The following is a 24,319-nucleotide window of genomic DNA, read 5'->3' as shown; positions in this document are numbered from 1 at the left end:
ACAAGCGCAGGTATGGTGATGTTGATTTGTCTGATTCTTTTCTCTGCGCTGGTGGTGAGCCGGAGCCTGAATCTAAAACCTGTGACCCGCTGACAGGCAACTCTGAGGCGATGCTGTCTATTAGCCCATCAGTGACATCTCAACTGCCTTTGGGAGTTAACAAAAAGGATTTTGTTTTGGCACAACACAGTGACCCGACTCTTGTGGGTTGTTTTTCAGCTGCCAACTCTAGTGACCAGTATCCTCGTGTTTACAGTGTTAAGGATGATGTGTTGATGCGTACCTGGTATCCGCCTACAGTTGGTGATCTGGGCTGGAATGTGTTTAAGCAGGTTCTGGTGCCTCAACAGTACCGACACAAAGTTCTTAGTCTTGCCCATGACAGCTTTTCTGGACATTTAGGTATTAGAAAAACCTACCACCGTTTTCCCGAGGCAATTCCATTGCACACCCTTAAGGTTAAACCAGTTATTAAGGCGTTGGTGAACTTCTTTTCTACTTTCGGGTTACCAAAGGCTGTCCAAACCGACCAAGGCTCTAAATTCATGTCTAAGATTTTTGCTCAAGTTTTGCAATCACTTGGCATTAAACATCAGAAATCTAGTGCCTATCATCCGGAGTCGCAAGGTGCACTCGAGCGGTTTCATCAGACATTGAAAGGAGTGGGATGAGGGGTTGCCGCTGCTCCTTTTAGCAGTGAGGGAAAGCGTGCAGGAATCGCTAGGATTTAGCCCTGCTGAGCTGGTGTTAGGTCACACAGTGCGTGGCCCGTTGCGACTGCTCAAGGAGAACTTCCTGTCTGACACAGATGCTCCTAAGGAAAATGTGTTGGATTATGTGAGTTCATTTAGAGAGCGCTTGCATAAAGCATGTGCAATCGCACGCGATGCTCTCGTTGCAGCGCAGGGTAAGATGAAGAGGAAGTTTGATGAGAAAGCTGTGCAAAGGAAATTTGAGGTTGGTGATAAAGTTCTAACACTTCTACCGGTCCCTGGATCTTCTCTCCAGGCAAAGTTCAGTGGTCCGTATACAGTGCAGGCGAAATTGAGTGACACGGATTATGTCATCGACACCCCAGAGCGAAGGAAAAAGTGTCGTGTGTGTCATATTAATATGATGAAGCCCTACTTTGCTGGTGGTGTGTCAACAGTTGCGACTGTGGGGGTGCCAGGTTCCGAAACCCGGTATGACCCAGTAGGTGATGATTTGGTTTTCGGTTGTGCTGTGGGCTGTGCACGATTTAGGAATTCTGAAATCCTACGTGATTTAAGGTCACATTTAACTGAGGTAGATGATGATGTTCAAAACGACGTGTGTCGGTTGATTGAGAATCATCCTAATCTTTTCTCGGACACTCCTTTCTCGGACTATTGGCAAGTTCCTCTAACATCACGTGCGGCCGAAATCTCTGCCTTTGTTACTCCTGACCATTTTCTTCAGTACACTGTCATGCCTTTCGGGTTGCGCAACGCTCCCGCCACATTCCAACGGCTCATGAATATCGTGCTGGGAGGCGTCTGCAAGTGTGAAGTGTATTTAGATGATATTGTCGTCTATTCAGACACCTGGTCAGAGCATTAGGAGACACTCACTGATGTGTTCCATCGCCTGGAAAAGGCATCCCTCACCCTCAACCTCGCCAAGTGTGATTTTGGTAAAGCCACGGTGACGTACTTAGGAAAACAGGTGGGTCAGGGACAAGTGCGCCCTATCTTGGCCAAAATCCAGGCCATACTGGACTTTCCTGCCCCTCGGACTAGGCGTGAGCTCCGCCGTTTTCTCGGCATGGTGGGCTACTACCGGGGTTTCTGTCAAAATTTCGCGGAAGTGGTCGCACCCCTCACTAGCCTCACTAGTGTGTTGAAACCTTTTGTGTGGTCCTCTGCGTGTCAGAGTGCGTTCCTGGCTGTTAAGACTCTCCTGTGCAGTGCGCCAGTGCTGGCTGCCCCTGATTTTGCACGCCCTTTTAAAGTAGAGGTAGATGCTAGTGCAAACGGAGCAGGTGCCGTATTGCTACAGGAAGACCATCATGGTGTGGATCACCCAATCGGCTATTTCTCAAAGAAATTCAATGTCCATCAGCGAGGGTACAGCACGATTGAGAAAGAGGCCCTCTCTCTGCTGTTCGCAGAGAGCATTTTGAGGTGTACGTCGGTTCCAGCCCCTCGCCTGTGATCGTTTATACCGACCACAATCCCCTGGTATTCCTAATGCAAATGCAGAACTCGAACCAAAGGCTGATGAGATGGTCTCTCCTGGTGCAGGATTTCAACTTGGAAATTCGCCATAAAAAGGGCACAGAGAATGTGTTAGCGGATGCCCTATCCCGTGTCTTCCTTTAAACATAACTGTCCAAAACGTCTACAAAGGAGATGTCTTTGATTTTGGGAAGGGGGGTAATACGGCTGTGGCCATAAGAACACTGTGTGGGCTGTTTTGTTCTGTGTCTCTTTACTGTGCTTAAGACTCTTTGCAGGTCCCTCCCCTAATGAAGAGTAGTGAGCAGCTGATTGGACCGTGGAACACGTGACCGCATTCAAAAAGCCGCTCTGAGCTCCCGCTGGGAGAGAGAGAGAGAGAGTGGAGCGAGCGAGTAGCTTGACAACCGACGCGGTCCTGACCCTGGTTTCCAACCCATACTTTTGCTGTGTATTTGTGTGAGCGTGATCTGTGAGAGCCGCTCTTGCTGTGTTAACTTAGTGCTTAGGCACCCTTAGGCTGAAGCGGAAGGGGTGAGCCGCCTTTTTCTTTGGGAACAGTTTTCTCCTGTTTTCCGGGTTAGGGAGCGAGGGTTAGTATTGTCATTTGTTTGTTCTGTTTTCTTTCGTAGGGTTTAGTTAGTTTTCTCTGGTGGGACTTACTTTGTTTTGTTTATTATTTTGGCCTGGGTTCACCCTGGAGCTATGCTTCATTACCTTCAATAAAATCACCTTTTTTGCTCACAACTGGTTTTGGATGTTTGGCTTGGGAACCAGGGTGGGTATTTGTCTCTCTCTCCTCCAACCTTATGTGCGTCTCTACACGCCTAGACTAGGGGCGTAACAACGTATAAAAAATAATAGAACAGACAGACAGAATCGGAGACACTGACACACTAGATGAGAGATGGATCTGGCTGATCACTTGATCTACTACTATTTGCTGAAGAAATATTCTCAGTGGAATGGTGGCATTCAAGAAGCCATTCCTAATAAAGGGAAATAGGGACAAAAGGATAAGTAACCAAAATGACACACAAACTGGACTGGACGTTAGTTGGAGCAGGTGGAGTGATGAATCCAAATTCAATTTCTTTTGACTCAAATATTTATTATCTGTTTGTTTACAGGTATGGACTGTACAGAGAGTACCAAAAGGCATTGTCATGGCTGCATTTCTGACAATAGTGTTGGATGTTTTAACTCAAAGTTTTGGATGTCAAAACTGATGATAATGATGGATCACGATGGAATAATATATCACCATTTAGCAGTATTTTTGGTTAGCTCCCATCAATTAGTCTTAGGCCCCACTTCTATGTATCAAATTACAGGTAGTGATCTTTTTCTACTCTCCAACCTCATTGAAACATATAAACTCCTGGCTGCACACACACTGGCTTTAACTTCTGTCAGGATGTAGGCTTTTATACATTTACTGCTGCTAGTGCTCCTGTTGTGTGAAATGGGTGTGGAGGAGCATGGTGAGGTCACATGGCTACTAGTTTTTCTGTCTGTTCACCCATTCCAGTTTGTTGCAGTAATCAGAATCAGAATGCTTTATTGATCCCTAGGGGAAATTATTTTGGTTACAGCACTCACACCTATGGGCAATTTAGATTAATCAATTAACCTATCCCCAATAACTGCATGTCTTTGTACGGTGGGAGGAAGCCGGAGTACCCGGAGAGAACCCACGCAAGCATGGGGAGAACATGCAAACTCCACACAGAAAGCCCCTGGCCTGATGGTGGAATTGAACTCAGGACCTTCTTGCTTTGCGGCAACAGTGCTAACCTAACATTACTGGCCTTACGGATCAGTTTATTGTAACTTAACAGAGCGAAGAATTTCTACAATTCTCCCCCATCTTGTCTCTTTCCCTTGTAGCTAACTGATGATGGATCTGTTCAGCAGAGGAGAGCTGGGGCTGCTAGGAGGAGGAGAGGGCCTCAGAGATGATGTGGCTGCGCATGGCATCCGCTGGCCACCCAGTCGTCTGCCAGAAGACATGTATCCGCCGTCTGGATTGGCCCTGGCTGCTGCCTACCATGACATCAAGCTCCGACTAGCCAGTCTGGAGAGGGAGAACAGTAGCATTAAAAGGAAACTCGAACACTACGAAGTCAAGGTGGAGAGCAGCAGGCACACACACATATCCACACATCCTAGACCCCATACACAAAACAGTATACAGTAACATTTCTGTGTTGGGAATGCTTTGTTTGTGCCCTGTCCCCCAGTTCCCTATGATTACTGAGTTTGGAGAGGAGACAATACTGTGTTGTTCCTGTGAGCCCATCATCAAAGATACCAGCACTATCCAGTCACAGACCACCAACCTACAACAGAGGATCAACTCCCTCACTCAGGAGGTAAAATTTGACATGCAGTACTCTTCAACTTATATGAGTGGGTTGTCTTAGTCATTTTATATGACATCAGTTAGAAGTGTCTGGTCAAGTCTCTTATGTGAATCATGTTGAGGTTTTTTCTCTGTCAGCCTTGTTTGGATTTTTTGTAATCTGACAAATAGTGAACACACAGCTGAGCATCAGTCAAAACAGTGTTGAGACATATACAAGACTGTTATGATGTTGCACAGCAGTCAGGACCACAAGCACTGTACTTGCACAGTGAAGCTCTAATTCAAGGAGTTTAAGAGAAATATTACATTAACTGTTCAGGAAGTCTCTCATTTTCAGATTTGATCATGCCCTCATTGACATACTTCAGATCCTCAGACTGAAAAAAAAAAGCTTAAAAAAAGTCCTAGGGGTTACCTCTTGGAACCGCAAAGCAATAACACACATTTGAGCCATGGCAAATGTCTCAGTAACTAGGAGGCCTTCATAACGGGAGAAACTTTTCTCCTTTTAAAATGTAAAATTATATCACAAGATATCTTCCTGAAATTTAGATACCTGCAGTATACTGTATTTCATTTGGAATTAATTGACATTGTTAGAAATAATTTTTCTCAGCTCCAAAAGAGCAAAGAGAGAGAAGAGAGACTGGAAGAAGTCATCCAAGCTTACGAGAAGATTCACCTGGAGAAAAGCAATGTCCAGAGAGACCTAGACAAAATGGTAAATACATACAAACATAATAATGTGTTTTGTACTGTTAAACGCATTTTGTGCTGAGGTATTTCCTAGCAGATTGGGTTTCAGTTGCAATTTTCTGTGTTTCCATTTGTGTGAGACAGACAACTCTAGTGGAGCAGCACGTGGACAGGATCCGCATCCTGGAATCAGCTCTCAGGCAGAGAGATAGTTCCCTGCAGAAACTCAGCACTGAGCTGCACAGCAAAGACTTACATAAGTCTCAACTCCATGCCAGTCTAGACATACCGAGAGGTGGGTTCTTTATATATCAGGGGCACATCTGCTTAAATAAATGTCTATGGTAGCAGTAGGAGAAATATTCTAATCCATAAAGTGCAAGTAGAAACTATACTGTTTGTAACTGTCATAGTTATAGTTCAGGATTTGAATTTATTTAAAATCTGTCAGATTCACAAATTCATTGCTTTACATATTCTATTCCCGCTATTCTTCTGTACCAACAGCAGGGCGGGGCATTCCTGATGAATGCTATAGAGCACTATTAGCCTTGTACAGTGTGTGTGTGGCATTGGGTCATAGTCTGTCTTGTAGTCAATCCAAGCAATGCTGTCTGGTCTTCTCCACTATCGGAGGGCAATGGCCCTCTAGTATGCACTCCGCGCTCATGTGTTTACTCATGTGCCTATTCAGCTTGGTTGCTATGCTTTAGTGGAGCTTCTATGTTGTGAAGATGCAGGCAATTAGCAGGTTTGATGGTACTGGACCGTTTTGAGGATCCTTTATGATTGCGATTGTTCTTCCATTCGTTAGTCAAACACCTTAGTAGTGCTGCCAAGCATCGTTGGTCTGCCTGTCATAGTGTGGATGTTCGGGCAGTTTGAGACCTGTTTTTTCCAACCTTGGAAGACACGTTTTACTTTTCTCCTCCATTCGGGGCAGAGCTGGTCTCTGCTGTGGTCTAGGTACACCTGCTCATCATAGGGCTGCAATAAAGTGAGGGTATTTAAGGACCAACTTGAACCTTCATTCTCGGAATTAACTCTGCTCTTTGCTCGGATTCCTGTTCGATCCTTTCCTAGGTAGGAGGTAACAGCGAACAGAGTTGACCACCCACAAAGTTCTGGGACACACTTTCGGGTGAGGTCAGAAGCTGGTTAGCTAAGCAAAGTTTAAAAGGGCCTGCAGTAATAACAAGCCAGCCCCAAGTACCGCTTCATCTCCTTTTTGGTTTTGGGACACAGTGTCATGGCGGGGTGTGCCGGTGTGTTTGTTGGAGCGGACCCAAAAACAGACACTGGAGGCAAGGAGCTGGTTTGCAAACTGAAGGCAAGCCTTTATTTCGGCTGAAAACATGAAACTATGAAACAGCAAGCATAACTATGATAAATTATGTCGAACCTATGACTGACCATGATAACAAAAGGTAAAACTATGACTGTGACAGGAACTATGACTGTGACTAGATGACATGAGGAAAATTGGCAGACATCCTGACAATGAACAGTAATAGACAAAGGACTTAAATACAAACATGAGGTGATCAGGGGAAGTGGAGACACATGAGGAAACAGCTGACTAGGATGAACATAATGATGCACAAGAAATGTAAACTAAAACACAACGACATGAAAACTGGACTTTCAAAATAAACAGGAAAACATGACACCACACAGGTATGACAGCATTAACCAGGCAGACCAGAAACATGACACATAAGACACAATAAACAACAATGGGAACTTTAATCTCTGTGGCTCCACTCCGCTCCAACAGCACCAATTCATAGTCAATGTGTTGGTAAAACTTGTCGTGTGACCAAGAATGGCCCTTGCCACTTGGTGAGCTGGATGAATGGTAAATGGTAAATGGACTGGTTCTTATATAGCGCTTTTCTACTCTTTCTGAGCACTCAAAGCGCTGTACACAACTTTTACATTCACCCATTCACACCCATTCGCACAAGCACATTTTTCTAAGTGCTTTCTAAGGTAACATTCACACACACATTCATACTCCGATGGATGCATCGGAGAGCAATTTGGGGTTAGTATCTTGATGAAGGGAGCAATACAAGCAATTTATCTTCCAGCAAAGGTGCTGCTGATGTTCCTCGGCCTAGAGCAAATTTTCCCATGATAACCTCCCCAGTGTGTGTAGCTTTGCTTTTAGGTCCAGAACATATTGAATTTCATTTTTACCTGAGCTTGGACCTTGCTCCTAGCTTTCTTTAATGACATCCAGCACCCCCTGTGGCTTCCTGCCAAACAGCATTTCCTTGCTAACGCTGTTCAAACTGGGTTACACTGCGAAATCCAGAGCAGGGAGATATATGTGAAGCTGTCATTTCTTTTTTTCATTTTTGTTTTTGTTTTTTTTTCCAGATGGTCCAGGGCCAACACTGCAGAGCTCCTGTAGTCTGGATGCCCTTTTGGACCTGAAGGTGCAGCAGCTGGAGGCTGAGCTGGAGGGTGCGCAGAACCAGGCTGAGGGGGCTTTTCAGAGAGAGAAGGCATTGAGGGCTGAGGTCCAGAGGCTGCAGCACGAGGTAGCAAAGCTGCGGGAAGCACAAAGACAGGTACCTCTCAATTGCTTTAAATGCTTAACTGGCCATGATCGAGTACAGATGGACTGCAGGACATTGTGATCTCACAACTGCTGTGGGTCAACAAAGCACACTTAGGCAGCCATGACTAAGGTGCTGCCATGCAGCCATGCTTTAACGTTAAAGCTTTAACGTTAAAGCTTATAAGCTACAGCTATTGCCCATTATATGTCAGGTTATTTTAAAACAAATTCAACAAACTGCCACTTGCTGCAGGCTTTCAGAGTTATTGTGGTAAAAAAAAAAAAACAACCCTTAAATTAAAATAAATGAATAAATCTTCAGAAATTGTTAGGACTGTGGATAAAAGGAGGATACTGAGGAAAGTCCAGACTAAAGGTTTTCAATCATTTAGCCCATGCATAGACTTTAAGATTTATTTTACATACTCCCAAATATTAATTTATAATAATATTAATTTATAAACATTTATCATTTTCAGTCACATCTCGTGTTTTCCTTCAGTGATTGGTAGTTCTAACCACAGATCTTTGTGTGTCTGTGTCAGTCACAGGACCTGTCTTCTCACTGTGAACACTGTGACGTAGAATGGATAAAGAAAGCCGGCGATGAACAGTAAGTCTAATTACAAAGAATATTTAAATAGAAGTCTATAGTTTATTGTCTTATGCATGTATATGAATGTGTCTGTGTGTGTGTGCTCCAGGGTTAACCTGGCATTAGCTTACACAGAGCTCACAGAGGAGCTGGGTCATGTTCGCTGTCTGGCTGCAAAGCAGAGTGACCTTCTGCAGCATGTCTCACAGGAGCCTGGTAAGCAACCTGAAAGAGTGACTAATTTGTGGATTTTGTGGTAGAATATTTGTCAGAGAGACTTGTCCTGTAGATATGCTAAAAGTCTCTACCAGCTTGAAAGTTTTTCATTTTAATTGCATGTACTGTACCCACTTACTGGAACAGTTTTTGTACCGAGGCTCAAGTGTTACTGTGAAACAATAATAAACATCTACTTTCTTTCATCTTAGTCGATAGCTGATAGTTTATAGCAACTCATGTTAGCTGTGGAGTTGTTGGATCATGATGAAAGAGTCCAAACATCCTCTGAGTCACATCAGACTGCAGGAGCTATAATCATCCATCTGTATAGATGACCATACCGTGACCACTGTAACTTCTACTTGGATTCTACTTGATTGGAAGCTATGCAGTAACTTGTTGGACAGATGTCAGCACCCGCAGTAAACTTAAGTGAACTATCTATGGGACAAACCCTATAGCCACTAATTTAGCTATTGATTTTGCCTGCTGATAGTCTTCGCAATTCTTACAGATTTAAAAAAAATACAGTAATGAAAAGTCATAGTAATGAAAGTAATGAAAAGTCATAGTTTTGCTTGGTAATCAAGAACCAAGCAAAACTATGATTTTAGTTCATATCTATCTGCACATATCAAGGTAGGCTAAATCAGTGTACGTCAGCAACATAATACGATTTGGTACTTTTCCATTGGTATATGTATATGCTCTCTTGTTGCTAGAAGTGCAATGTAAATGGACTCTGTAAAAATGAAAAATTCTCTCTTGTGTGTCTATATACAAGAATTTCTACATGTAACATTTTTATATCTGCGCCAGCCTACTTTAGCAATCAGCATTACACTAACTTACAGCAACATGAAATTACACTGAATCTCCACCTCCAGCCTTACTTCCTCACTTAGCCGCTCTCTAGTCATCTAGTCTTTAAACTCAGAACTATGTAGTAATGTGTAATTTTTTGTAATGACTGGTGTTATATTTAGACAAAGCAGAAGTTGTTTTCAGGTCTGTTATTTCCTTTCTTCATTCATCTTTCTCTTGCTCTTGCACAGCTCCTCAGCATCTCTCTCCAACCTCTTCCCAGCGTGCCTCACTCTCCCCTGACAGACTCCTCCCCACTCCCCCATCTCCTATGTCCTCAACTGAAGGGTCCATCTCCTATTCCCATCAGCAGACTAGCAGCCGCCTACGAGCTAAGTTCCAGGGTCGCCGAAGTTACTCAGAGGTTAGGCTACACATTTTAGTAGAACATGAAAATGACAACTACATTGTGAAATATTTTTTATGTATTTTATTTTGTACTGATCCTTGCCTCCTGTTTCCAAGGTATCTGACACATCAGTCAACCAAAAGCCCCCAGTTCATCTGTTAAGGGACCCAGTATCTACGCTTCCCAAACCCAGGCACGTCCATGGGGACATGCAGGCTTACAGCCAAACCAAAAGTCAGCTCTGTACCTCACTGGTGGGTTTGGTCAGACCAGCATCAGCTCATGGAGCTGGAGTGGAGAGAGGAGGAGGAAGGGGCGTAGAAAGGTGTGGTGACAGCGGCCTGAGCAGCAGTCCTTGTCACTGTGTTCTCGACCTGGACTTTCCTGTGGCTGCTGAGGTGAGAAGTAGAACTTGTATTCACTTAGTTCTTGTTTTTCAGATGTTATGATGAAACAACGGTTTGTAACCCATTTTAGCAGTGAGTGCTGGGTGCTCTGGCCATTGCCAGTCCATAGTCCATAGTTTATTTGAAGATTTTATGAAGCTTGAGCATGCTGAGTTCGACAAATCAAGATGAGGTATTTTAGTGTCAAATTTTCTCTTTTTGGTTACCCTTGATATTTTAGATGTAGTGGGCTTCAAAGTAGTCTTCCACTGATGGCCACATTCCTATTTGGCTTCACTAGATAAAACTTTCTGACCTATTGCTAGTATTTGCTAGCACTAACATTCTTGGTAATGCAGACAAATGGCTTGATGCACAATGTAGCAGCTAGCTAATGGAGTCTGTGTTGTGCTAGGAGGTGGTTGTTTGTTCAACTTAATAAATAGTGGATTAGTTTCTAAGCTGCCTTTGGCTAGTGGATTATCAGAGAAAAGTAATTACTCTGATAATAATTTAGTCATTTTTGATGTAACATGATAGTTACATCAAAAATGACTACTATTCTGCCAAACTACAGTATCTACTTAACCCTACTTTTCTTCTCATGAAGGTTCACCACTTCTGTCACACTGACGAGCCAACTGAACCCACGCCACTGGTAACACCACCTCAGTCTTCAGATGATGAAGAGGTGATGATAATGATTCTGATGTTTACTGATTTTCATCTAGAGTTAGAGGTCATATTGAAGATGTGTGGGGTTGTGTGCTATGTAAATTTACAGGACGTATGTATATATCCATCGCCCGTTGCCAGCCCACCTCATACTCTTGGTGCTGTTGGGACTGGTTCATCGTCACCTAGGGAACAGCCCCTTCACTCCTCTTTCCAGTCTCCAAGGAAACAGCCCCACCATCCCTCTTTCTCAGCCCTTGAGGGCCCTACCATGCTCTCATGCCATCTGCCTCCCTACGTGAACACTGAGCATGCTCAGTCATGGCCATCTATTAATGTGAGTAGAAAACAATATTGGGGATTACATGAAGCTATTAAGAGATTTCCTGCAGACCCAACAGGCTCACTGCTGCAGCTCAAAAGAAGTCCCACTGAAGCACAAAACCCCTCTGTTACCTCTGTTAATTTAATTTGTTTAACATGCTGAAGATTATGTTTGTATAATTTGTGTATGGGAAAAAATGTAAGTTGCTTTAAAAATACATTCCTGTATTCCTTTTAGCTGATGCCACAGAGAAATAAATCTACCTGTTTAGTTTGTGCAGTAAAGATGAGACACTGAAATATTCGTTTAAACTTGGTAAAAAAAAAAAAAAAGAAAAACACTATCACAGACACTTGCACAAACTCTTAAGACTCTGTAATACAGCAGAAAGTAATATTTAAACCCTGAAATAAGTTAGCAACTTGTATTTCCAGTTCTCCTGCTTGGGCATAGATGGGCTTTCTTCATGAGGTTTTGTTAGATGCTAGAATAGAGTCTCTGGTTAACACAAACTTTACCAAGCTCTGGTTCTGATGCAGCCAATGGAGCAGATTGTGCCCATTCAAGACAATGATCCATCCATCATCTTCTTGCTCTTATTTATTTCAGGGTTGCAGGAAGCTGGGGTCCTACCCCAGCTGTCTAGTGCAAGAGTCAGGATAGACCCTGGACAGGCAGCCTACAGTGATTCAAACTTCACCAACTGTGTCATTTTAGAAGCATCCCAAAAGCAGCTTTCCACTCTGCAACACTGCACAGAGCTGACAAGGAAGGCAGAAAAATCTAACTTTGCATGTGAAAAATTCCCAATGTAATTTGAAGCTCTGCAAAAAATGAGTAATTAGAAGCATCTTCTCAGATATTTAATGTCACAGATACACACCATTTCTGATAAATATCTGTGACATTGACTCTTTGGCAATGTTGAATATTTTCATTATATTGTTCTAAATGTTGAAGTAAGTAAATACTCACCCCATTCATGAATTACATTTTGGTTTGCTCACAAGCGGCTAAATAAGACACTGAATGTCATCACATTAAACAAAGACGCACACTTTGTTAGTGTCCAAATATTATTGTTTTACTTCTTTTCATTATGTTTTCTCTTCTAAAATCATATAACTGTTATCGGCTTGTTGAGATTAGCTTGCCGAAAGCTTCAGTTCAATTAAATCAAGTTTTTTAATTAATGGGATGACTGTGGCTCAGGAAATAGCACATATCATCTGCCATTCGGAAGGCTGGTGGTTTGATCCTCTGCTGCTCCATTTGGCATGCCAAAGTATCCTTGGGCAAGATACTGAAGCTTGAGTTGCTTCCGATGTGCTTATTGGAGTGTGAATACGTGTGTGGAAAAGACAAAATAGATAGAGAGGGGGGAAAAGAGTGAGATATAGGCCTATTTAACAACATATACTGTTTACACGAGATAATTTTATTTCTTATATGAATGCTAAATATTTAACTGCCATAAACAGCCATAACTGTACTTGACTGAAAAACCCATCAAGTGAATAACAAATGTACTGCACTGAAACACTCAGTGAGGCTATTAACTGCTCTGTATCAACTCATTGGTTATTTGCAACTTAGCCTACATACCTAATGAGAGGAATGTGCATGGCTCTGTAAACATAGTTCTGTGATGTCTTGGTCATTTGAGGTCAGCTTCAGATCCAATCTGCTTCTGTATTTTGTGTAGATACGTGATCGTAAATGGAAGGAGAAAGCACATCGCCTTGTCTGAAAGTGCAGGGTATTCCCTGAACAGCTGTATTCAAAAGTCCAAAGTTTCTGCTGTCTGCTATTCAGTACAGTTCTCCTTCTGATACTTCCTGTTTGGAGCCAGGATTGCAATGCTTTTGAACCGTTATTTTTCATTCCTCCACTTGCCATGACGACTTAGTTTGTCAACCCTTTTAGCTACTTGTTAGGCTGGCCTAGTAAGCTTGCCTACTGGCTGATTTAAAAAGGAATATGCCTTTTTCAAAAAAGACAAAACTTAATTTAAACTCAATTTTTGTGATCTTGAAATGTTTTTAACATTTTAAATAATCATTTAATCTTAAAAAAGTTTTTGAGATGTTCCAGCAGTGGTACGTGTACCACAGTTTGAGAATGACTGTTTTAGGACTTCCTGATAATAATAAATTACAGTAGTCCAGCCTACAAGTAAAAAATGCATGAACTAGTTTTTCAGCGTCACTCTGAGATAGATGTTTCTAATTTTAGAGATGTTGCACAAATGGAAGAAAGCAATCCTTAAACATTTGGTTTATTATGAACACTGAAGGATATGTCTTAGTCAGTTCACAGTATTACTGGAGGCCAAGGTAATGCCATCCAGAGTAAGCATGTGGTTAGATAACATATTTCTAAGATTGTCACAGTAAACTCACAGAGTCAAGCACAGGAGTCTGTGAGTTTGCAATTGAAATTTCATGGCTTATTTACAACAACCGCCAAGTGCTATGGAGAGAAGGAGGACACCACTCTCCGCTGCAGTCAGACACTGCCAGAAACACACTCGAACTTCCAAACTCACTCTCAGGGATCCAGGGCAGAAACAGGGACAGTGAAATCTATATACAAAGAAACAGGCAAAGAATCAGTAGAGTCTATTATCAGTAGAATCAGTATTGACGAAGGCGAAGAGAACATGAGTAGAAAGAGCCGGGGCTACACGGATGTGAGCAGTACAGCAACAAGAACCACTGAGCCGCTGTAGTGGCCGGACGAGTCAGCTCTGGTTGGGTATCATTTCATAATTAAGTGTGTAAAGAGGACTCCCCATTTACATGAACAACATTTACTGTCTATTAGACAGATATTATTCAAACCATTGCAGTGCAGCCCCTTTAATTCCTAATAAAATATTGTGGTCAACAATATAAAATGCAAATCTAGCAGGACAAGTGCAGAGACTCAAGATTCAAGGAGAATCATGAGAATTCATGTGTACAGAAGAAATAGCATTTCTCTGTGCAATGAAATTCTTCCTTTGCTGTCCATACACAAATGAGATAAGTCCACTGTCGATGGCCATAAGATCATTTGTAAACTGTAACGCTGTCTCTGTACTGAATTCTGAAATCTGACCGAAACTCTTCAAATAAACCATTTCTCTGCAGGTGATCAGTTAAATCCTTTACAACTAATGTTTCAAGTATTTTTAAGATAAAAAGAGCTTGGACATTGGGCTATAATTAGTTGAGATAACTGGGTCAGGTGATAGCTTTTTAAATAATAGTTTAATTATTGCGACCTTAAAGATTTGTGGTAGGTAACTGATTATTAGAGATGAGCTGATCACATTTGAGGAAGCATTAACTAACAGTGGGACTTCTTAGAGAAGTCTTGTGAGAATGGGTCTGCTAGTAATTCCTGAAGTTAACTCAGAAAGATCATTCTGAGAAAACAGGTCTAAAAAATATCAATGATATTTAAAAAGGCTGGACATTATGATGGGTTTGAATCATTTTTATCCAATGAATCTAATTTTATTTGTGGAGAAAATCATGAAGTCATTGCTAGATAAGATTAAAGGAATGCTTGGCTCAACAGACCTCTGACTTTTTGTCAGCTTGGCTACCGTGTCGAAGAGAAACTTAGACTTTTTTATTTTTACTTTCTTGAATCAGTGATGAATAGTAAGATGTTCTAGCTTTGAGGAGGGGGTTCTATTTTTAGAGCAACAAACTATTTTTTAGGCTGATTGAAGATCTTCTAAATTTGTGATGTGTCATTTTCTTCTCAAGCTAAAGCTTTGGGTTTGCCATGTGACACCCAAGAAACCTAAAGGATTTAAAGACTATGTAAAAAGGAGTGTGCCATAATCTCTCTTAAGATGTGTGTGTAGCACTGGTGGTGCAATTCTAGTAGTGGGCATTGATAGGTCTGTGTAGCACAGGCCTACTGCTGGAACACCAAGACAATTCTACTACAACAGCAAAAGCAAGACGCAAGTCACCACAGCACTTTGTGTTGCTCGTGCACGATGGAGAGAACTATGACGAGCGCCGTTCCTTCCACTTGAACCCCAGTCACTCTCAGTTAGCTCCCCCGTAGCACTTCTCTTTATTGTGGTTACATGAATATGTATAGGTTCATTAACATATGACATCTTACACAGGCATACATATGAACAAAGAGTACCAGTCTGTGTATACGTGTAGGTGTGTATGTGTGTGCAGGTGTGTGTGTGTGTGGTCAAGATGTAACCCTGTGAACGACTCCCCAAAGCTGGTGCTAGGAGCCCAGCGGTCCACCTAAACAAAGGGCTCTTATACTAAAACAGATACAGAGCAGGTGTCCTCCTATACCATAAATCAGTAAGAGAAGGTATGACTTCTCTCATGACCTTAGAATGTGTGTGCATATGCCAGAGTGCTCTGGGGGCACAAAGAGTCTTTGCAGACTGCTATATCATTATACATTTGATTATATACCTCTAAGCATATATGAGCAATTGTTTCCAAGCATAAATGACAAATCAACAATATAAACCTAACAGGCATATAAGACCTGTTAGTGCTACTTCTAGCCTTCTTTGCATGTAGTATAGGCAGTATAGTTACCTTTAACCGCAGTATGAGGACAGAAGGGAAATATGGGTCAGATCAGACAACTTCTAGATTCGTAGGTGCTAAGGCCCCCTACGAGCAAGCACTTTGGCACCAGTGGGAAGGAAAAACTTCCTTTTAAATGGTAAATGGCATGTATTTGTATAGCGCTTTACTAGTCCCTAAGGACTCCAAAGCGCTTTACACATCCAGACATCCACCCATTCACGCACACATTCACACACTGGTGATGGCAAGCTACCCTGGGGCACACTGCCACTGGCGCTACCGGGCCCCCTGACCACCACCAGTAGGCAACGGGTGAAGTGTCTTGCCCAAGGACACAACGACCGAGACTGTCCGAGCCGGGGCTCGAACCGGCAATCTTCCGATTACAAGGTGAACTCCCAACTCTTGAGCCATAATCGCCCAGGAAGAAACCACCAGCAGAACAAGGCTCAGATCAGATCATGCCCTGCAAGGATTACCAGCATGGTGATGGTGGCTGTAAAATTGTTGGAGACGAGAAGGGAGAGCAAGGAAGGGCAAGAAAAGGAAAACTTTCCCAAATATGACACATATTTTATTCATGATCCATATTTATTTCATTTCATGTCACATAAGTTTCTTCAAACTAAATTTTGCTTGGTGCATGCAAAAAGATTTTATGCTGCACATTTTTTTGACAAATAAAGTTCAACTATATGAAAGAGAAGACAAAGGCTGATGTGCAGTAGCGGCATATAAAACAAATGGGAGGGAAAAGAGGTCAGCGCAGAAGAAATCCACAGTGCATTATGGGAAGTCCCCCAGTAGCCTGAGCCAATAGCAGTGGAAGGGATAGTTCAGGGTCACCTGACCCAACCCTAACTATAAGCTTTATCAAAAAGGAAAGTTTTAAGAGCAATTTTAAATAGGTTGTGTATCTTTTGAACCCAAACTAGGAGTTGGCTCTACAGGAAAGGAGCTTGATTGCTGAGACTCTTCCACCCACTTATACTTTTAGAGATTAAGCCTACAGTCTGAGAGTGAGCTGCTCTTTTGGGATAAATCATCTATTCCAAAGCTATTCTAAAAAGTCTCACTGGCATTTTGTTGAGTGAGCCAGGGCGAGGCTAACTTAAAATATTTAAAAGTATTCTGTGACACTTGAGCTAAACAATTAATAATCCAAGCTATAAGAAGCTTTTCTACTTCATCATATCACAGTTTTCCATCATCGAGAAACAGTGCTGAAGGACTTGTGTTCTCTTTGATTGAAGCTTTATGAAGACTTTATGAAGGATTTACCATTATTGATGGTTAAGCAATTTGACACCTATTCTTTTTTTTAATCTCCACAGTTATGGATGGAATCGGAAGAGAATGCTGCTCGGAGCTGCCCTCTGTGCCAGCTGACCTTCCCAACCAGTTACCCTGATGATGCCCTCATCAAACACATTGACTCTCACTTGGAGAACAGCAAGATCTGACCTTTCATTTTTATTTAAAAAATAATTGTAAGCTCACTTTTCATCAGAGATGGACACAAAGGTTATTTTTGATTGGTTCTTGGTTTGATCCAGGAACGGTTTGAGTAGCCTGCATGGGTCTTTTGCATCGCTCCAACCTTTGTATGGCCATTACCCATCTCACTGAAGTGGATAGTCCAATCTAATTGTGAAATGAAAGCATTCACAGGCCACAATTTCCTTTTCAGTAAACACACATGGATTGCATATTATTTTTCATCAAGAACTATAGGTTTTCTTTCATTCAGAACCAAACTAACATTTGTACATTTAAGAAATTATATATGTTATAGTTGGAACCACTGCAGCTGGCACTCTTTTTGCAGTGCCGCATGTGCTGGCCTGAAAGCAGTCCTGGAAACAGAAGACAATTCAATGTTGTAGAGGATCAAGTTGGCAGTTTGAAAATATACAAACCTTCCTGAGGTCTGATCTGGGTATGAAGAGCACACTTGGTGTGCAAATTTAGACCCGTAGAACCATGGTAGCCACATTAACCCTTTAACATTCTCTGTAAGAAAATAATAATAGAACTATTATTTCTTAGCACTTTTTATTTACCATGGGCAATAATAATATTAATCAGTAATTTGTTTTTAAATAAATCTTGCATGTTTTAATATTGGCTTAAAACACACTTAAAAATACAAATAAATACAGATTTTCTTATTAAATGATTCAGGCTTGTCATTTTAGCTCTATTTTATTTTATTTTTTTAACTTTTGAAACTAAAAATGTGATTACAAACCATGTAATGATGTATTGCTAGAAAGATGTTTACCAGCATATGTGAGATTGTTAACATGGGACAAACCATCCTCTCCCTGGCCACCTCCTCCAGCTTGTCCGGTTCAACACCAAGGCATTCCCAGGTCAGCCGAGAGATATCTCTCCAGCGTGTCCTGGGCCTCTTCCCGGTGGGACATGCCTGGAACACCTCACCCAGGAGGGGCCCAGGAGGCATCCTTGTCAGATGCCTGAACCACCTCAACTGGCTCCTTTCAATCTGGAGGAGCAGCAGCTCAACTCTGAGCCCCTCCCGGATGGCCGAACTTCTCACCCTATCTCTAAGGGAGAGGCCAGCCACCCTTTGGAGGAAGCTCATTTCTGCCGCTTGTATCCACGATCTCATTCTTTTGGTCACTATCCACAGCTCGTGACAATTGGTGAAGGTAGGGACGTAGATCAACTGTTAAATTGAGAGCTTCGTGTTCACACTCAGCTCTCTACACCACAACAGACCGGTACAGCGTCCGCATCGCTGTAGCCGCAACACCAATCCATCTGACCATGGGATTACTATTACCTAAACTGTCATGATTTTTACTTGTTTGTTTTTTGTTTTGTTTTTTTTTTACCAAACTTAGGATACTTAATTACTTAAAAATAATGTTGATGACATTATTATTATTATTATTATTATTATATCCTTGAAAAAAAGGAGCCTCATATACCATGTATTTATTTGTCCTAAGATAATAATTTTGTTTTAAACTTTCATGAAGGAAGTTTAAGTTTTTAAACTTCCACTTTTAAAAAAAAAATCAAGCTCTACCAGCTGCTTGGTAGAACTTGAAAAAGTTATTTTTCTTTTTTTCTATCAAGTTATATAATTAAGTAGGACCTAAAATAAAAAAGTCTACTTGAGTGTCATGCCTGGACTAAGCAACAACGTCCGTGTCGGAAAAGAAAGGCACAAAACTGTAGCCTGTCAGCTGAAGCTTCAAATTGAGGTGTCCAAAAAGCAATGGGTGGCTACATCCATGTTTTATATGAAGTTTTATATGAAGACGATGCCCCTGGATATTCAGATAACACAGATGTCCCTTAAGTGGGGACTGGAGGCTGTCTCCAAAGGCGAGTCAATGTGCATGTTTAAATGTCCATATCAAGCAAATAAATGTATATGACATTGTACAAACGTTTTGGTCTCTGTGGCTTATTTCCCCTTCATAACAACTATCATTGGCCATTTATTTATTTATTTATAATGTAACCAATGATGTGAATTTTAACATATGCTGAAGTCTATCTTTTATATAGAGTCTGGACTGAGTTCATGGTAGATACCTTCCTGGTTTAAGCTAAAACGAAAACTTAAACTAAATCAAGACATTTAGTGTTATGTCAACAATTTTAAAATAATGTATGGTAATTTAAAATGTCCTTTAGTTTTCTTTAATCATTTTCACAAATCTGCTGGAATATTCATAATTTTATGTAAATGATATAAATCTCCACATTAAACTAAACTAAAAAAATATAGAACTCTTATTATGCTCTCTGCAAGTTGGCTCCTGTGCAGAAGACGTGGACATGCATCCACAACTATAAACAAATATTTTGACTCTTGGCTGCTATTGTTTTATGGATTACAGACAAACTTAGTTAGCATTAGAGCTGTTACAATGATGAGCAGTAAGGGTTCACTGTCTCGCTCAAGGTCACCAGTACCAGTGCCTGTGAATGAACATATGCTGGCTGCTGGAAGTGGAATGGAAGTTAAATTTAAGCTGATTTACTGAGTGCCGCTGTTACAAAGCTGACAGGAAGATGCAGGAGAGGTGTGAATACTCCTGGTTAGCCTCTGTTTGGGTACACCTTCCTTTTATTTCATTGCTGTTTTTTTTTTTTTACTTTATTTATATAGCACATTTAATAACAACAAAATGTTGACCTAAGTGCTTTACAAAGATTAAAAAAAAAACAAAAAACAAAAATTACACAGTAACAAATAACATCAATAACAAATACCTGGTAACAGATGACTAGGTGGATAGATAGGTAACTCTCATGCAGTGTTGAAAGCCAATGAGTAAAAATGTGTTTTAACATGGGATTTGAAAAGACTGGCCTTTCTAATGTTTTAAATCACTCTCCATTTTCAGCGCCACAATCGCAAATGCCCAGTCACCTCTGTGAACCAGCTTCAACTTAGAAGTGGCCAAGAGCAAGAGATCACTTGATCCTAGAGCTCTAGGGGGTATATATGGCTGCAGTAAGTCAGACAGATATTCTGGAGCCTGACCATTCAGCGCTTTATAAGTCATCAACAAAATTTTGTGTTTAATTCTAAAGCAGACTGGGAGCCAGTGAAGTGAGGCGAGCATCGGGGAAATATGCTTGTGTCTCTTTGAACGTGTCAGGAAACGAGCTGCAGCATTCTGGACCAGCTGGAGCCGTGCTAGACAAGACTGGCTAACAGCTACATATAGAGAATTACAGTAGTCCAGTTGAGATAAGATTGCTGTAGTTAGAGAAGCATTGTGGCAAGCTGAGCTACATCATCCTATCCACTTTTTTGCATTCACTAATTGTACTCTCTAAATGTAGGGTTATAAAATGTCTGTAATATAGTTTGTGTACCTCCACTTGTGTAGAGTTAATGTTATGCTGTGTAGCTTAACATTAACTGTGACACATACATGGTTTCACATGTCTTGATGCATGCTCAATCATCCAGGTAAGTAAATCCCAAAAAGTTGATTCTGTTCATCTGGACGTTTTCAGTGGGAGAAACATTTCATCATCACCCAGGTGACTTCTTCAGTCTCAGCAGACTGCAGGTTTGCCCAACCTTATAAACGGTACAATGACTTAAACTAGCTCACTGAATGATCAGGGGGCTGTGAGGTGAAGCTTAGGATTTATCCAAAGGAGAGCTGCATCATTACAATCTCTTCCACTCTATAAACCTGAAATCTGTGTGGAACAGCTAACCAATCACATATGCAGAACAGCGCAAACATTATTTACTGTCGTGTAAAACAACAGGCATAAAGCCTGATTTTTTTCCCCCCGTGGCGTCAGATTTTGTACAAATTATATATGTGACTCAGTTACAGTGGTAATTATTGCACACTCTGTAAATCCTAAAAACTTGATTTCACTTGTCAAATATTATTGTGGTCATCTGCTGATATATTTAAATGAAATTGCTGATGTAAAGAACCAATGATTTCTAAACGAAAATCGTGAAGATTATCAGGGGTGCCCAGTGCTTTGCATACAACTGTATAAAGTCTCCTCCTGGAAGTGAAAAGCTTACAAATCCATATCCCATTAAGCAAGCTGCAAAGATAGCCCTGTTCACAACTGTCAGTCACAAATTGACTCTGAGCCTCTTTAGTAATTCCAGCAGCTTTTTAAGATCAGACGATGGTTTCATGCAACTGCAGACATTAGTAAACGTTCCTTGTTTAGAACATCAGCCTTTGTAATGAAGATATTTTTCACAGGCTTTTCATGACAACACATCGGGTTTAGAACACATCATAGCAAAGTAAGGTAGTCCATCTTCTGTAGTTTCAATACGGTGGACATCTGGCATCACATTGTTAAGGAGAGACAAGTGTAGGGCTGTTCCAATTCTCAGCAAATAGCTCTTCTCATTTCGTAAGTCCTTTGCAATTCTTTTACCGAGGAATAGGAGAGAGGTACTGCATGTGCGTGGAACACACCCTGTGTTTCCATCATTTCAGGGTTAACAAACATGGGCTGTGTCCCAATTCAGGGTCTGCACGCTTGAAGTACGCGCACTACGCGTACTACGTACGGTGCGTACTATAAGTACGAGAAGTGCGGAAGTGAGAGGCTTGTGAAATGGGACGGTCTAGCCTTCGTCGTGCTGTTCAGGTTGCCTAGCAACCATGATACTAACCGCGAGAAACGTTACATTCAGCATTGTGTGACATAAATGAAGGAGAAAAAATGTTTTGTTGGTCATTCATTTTTGTCATAACATCACTTTGATTAGTTGAGTATCTGAGGCTGAGACCACAGGACTGTAAAACATGATTGTTGGGCTTCATTTCTGTACTGAACAGTCATTTCAAGAGTAAATAACAATTAGCTAATGTTGTTCATGAGAGTAAAATCATCTCACTGTGGTAATGTAAATACAATATGGCCAATATTATAGTATTGTCAGATTATTATGTCAACCTTATACTTGACAAATTTATTTTATATACACACACACACACACACACACATATATATATACACATATATATACATACATATATACACACATATATATATATACACACACATACATACATATATATACACACACACACACACACATATATATATACACATACATATACATATATGTGTGTGTGTGTGTGTGTGTGTGTGTGTGTGTGTGTGTGTGTGTGTGTGTGTGTGTGTGTATAGAGGCTCTAAAACCAAGTTAAGGCTGAAAGTACAAACATCACTAGTGTCACATAACTTTGCCAACATGTGGCCAACAGCAATGTTTTAATGTTCTTCGTTATTAAACATTCGCACATAAATAAGTGACGTCATATTCAGTTCTTACTTTTGACAGTTCACTCTTGGCCGCTCCCTTCTGCCGTATTTTGCGGCAAAATTATCCACACCCACCGCTGCGCTATGAATTGTGGGATATAGGGCTTTGGAGTTGACGTCACGCCGCAATGCATTGTGGGAGCGCGGCACCATTTTCGGGGTCTACGAATCAAAACAAACGCACTGTGTTGGTACAACGATTACAAGATGCTTAAAAGCAGCTCAAAAGAGAATGGACTGTATAGAGACCGATTTCGTTCAGAGGCGAAGCAGCGGTACTTGCAGAAAATAGCGTGCATTGGACCACGCTTGATATTTGGGGAAATCGACGGCGCATTTGGAGTATGCATTTGAAGTACACTTCGAATTGGGACAGCCGTCGTCGCGTGGCGGTGACGTAATCGCACTTAAAATGCATACTTCAAGCGTGCAGACCCTGAATTGGGACACAGCCATGGAGTTGTTCTCTAAACCTGCTTCCTGGAATACCCCAGTGGGCTCTACACTACGAGTTCAACAAATCCAGGCTATCTTTGTTCACTGACCCTAACATTGTCTATTAGAATAAGTGGTGACACAAACCTTAACTCTTTAAGTTGACCCAGGGTTTCCCTTGGATGTTTACATGAAAGGGGTAGTGTTGGTAGCATCTGACTATTAAATTCAATTTTATATGGCTTTCATATGACTGTTTATATGACTTTTCTTCTAAATATTATTATCCCTATGAGTGCCACCTACTCCAGAGACATTATCTAATGGTGGTAAAAATAGTTAAAAATCATAAACCTATACCAGTAAAACAACACGCAAAGGGATGAGCAGTGATGGAAGTAACGGTGTTACTTTTTTCAGTAACGAGTAATCTAACTAATTACTATTTCTATCGTTACAACGCCGTTACCGTTACTAAGAAGAAAGTAACGCGACCGCACTGCATTATTTTTTTTAGTAAACAGATGGTTGAAGCTGTCTTCTTACCGCATCTTATATCAGTTGCACGGAAGTAGCTGTAAGTAATCTGGACGCTACAGCTTTAAGCAGCTGCGTGCGCTCCCGCGGACGGCAATCACTGTCTGCCCGACGATCACTTTCTGGCACAAGAGCAAGAAGCAAAACAATGGCAGGAATGCTGCTGTTTGTCTGAGGAAGAATAAAGTAGTCGTGGTAAGCAAATCACATGACCACTTCAAGATGACAAAGCAATAAGGTGATATATACCAGTTTTTAAATTGTGTCAATAGGCCAAGTAAAACCGGAGTCATGATAAACAATATACGTGGCGTTTTTTCCTCAATAGTTTCGGCCTGTTTAACGTCTAAGGACAGCGCAGCGAGCACTCTCTGCTTATGACAACAAAAAAAAAAACAAAAACAAACCTGCCCTTTCGTCTTGGTGGAAAAATGCACCATGTCAACCAATCAAAAATGATATGGCAACATGACATTTGGTTGTTTAGGAAGAGGGGGAAGTTTTAGGAGTGACAGCGAGAGAGAGAGAGAGAGAGAGACAGCAGAAAAAGAGAGAGAGGGCGTTTTGAGATGTGAGAGATTTGTGACGTTTAGCATGTTTGGAGTGTGTAGTTAATGTGTATTGTAGTTAGTGTGTAGTGTTGTGGATAGTTTTGTGTTGTGTGTCAGAACAATGAGGCGACTGCTTTCTCCAGGTAGAGAACAGGAGTG

The 24,319-nt window shown here is 41.3% G+C and overlaps 1 protein-coding gene across 3 annotated transcripts in view; it reads left to right on the top strand.

Moving 5' to 3' along the window:
- The window catches only part of LOC102785547 (TANK-binding kinase 1-binding protein 1-like), a 41,917-nt gene extending 22,786 nt beyond the window's left edge, over positions 1-19,131 (top strand). Inside the window, exons 2-13 of one of the 3 annotated variants that reach the window (XM_006805014.2) lie at positions 4,089-4,329; positions 4,442-4,573; positions 5,183-5,287; positions 5,407-5,557; positions 7,648-7,841; positions 8,377-8,444; positions 8,536-8,642; positions 9,701-9,873; positions 9,975-10,256; positions 10,855-10,935; positions 11,029-11,256; positions 17,153-19,131. In XM_006805014.2, the coding sequence (XP_006805077.1) occupies positions 4,096-4,329; positions 4,442-4,573; positions 5,183-5,287; positions 5,407-5,557; positions 7,648-7,841; positions 8,377-8,444; positions 8,536-8,642; positions 9,701-9,873; positions 9,975-10,256; positions 10,855-10,935; positions 11,029-11,256; positions 17,153-17,281 (1,884 nt within the window). In that variant the 5' untranslated portion in view covers positions 4,089-4,095 and the 3' untranslated portion in view covers positions 17,282-19,131. Of the gene's footprint in view, positions 1-4,088; positions 4,330-4,441; positions 4,574-5,182; positions 5,288-5,406; positions 5,558-7,647; positions 7,842-8,376; positions 8,445-8,535; positions 8,643-9,700; positions 9,874-9,974; positions 10,257-10,854; positions 11,407-17,152 lie in introns of those variants that run through there. The other 2 variants (XM_006805015.2, XM_087840231.1) reach the window with 2 other exon arrangements.
- The last annotated feature ends 5,188 nt before the right edge of the window (positions 19,132-24,319 follow it).

Source organism: Neolamprologus brichardi, chromosome 4 (genome assembly GCF_056152115.1).
Source record: "Neolamprologus brichardi isolate AB-2024 chromosome 4, ASM5615211v1, whole genome shotgun sequence".
NCBI lineage: Eukaryota > Metazoa > Chordata > Actinopteri > Cichliformes > Cichlidae > Neolamprologus > Neolamprologus brichardi.
Note: the sequence above shows the minus strand (reverse complement) of the source record. Positions and strands in the feature narration are given on the sequence as shown.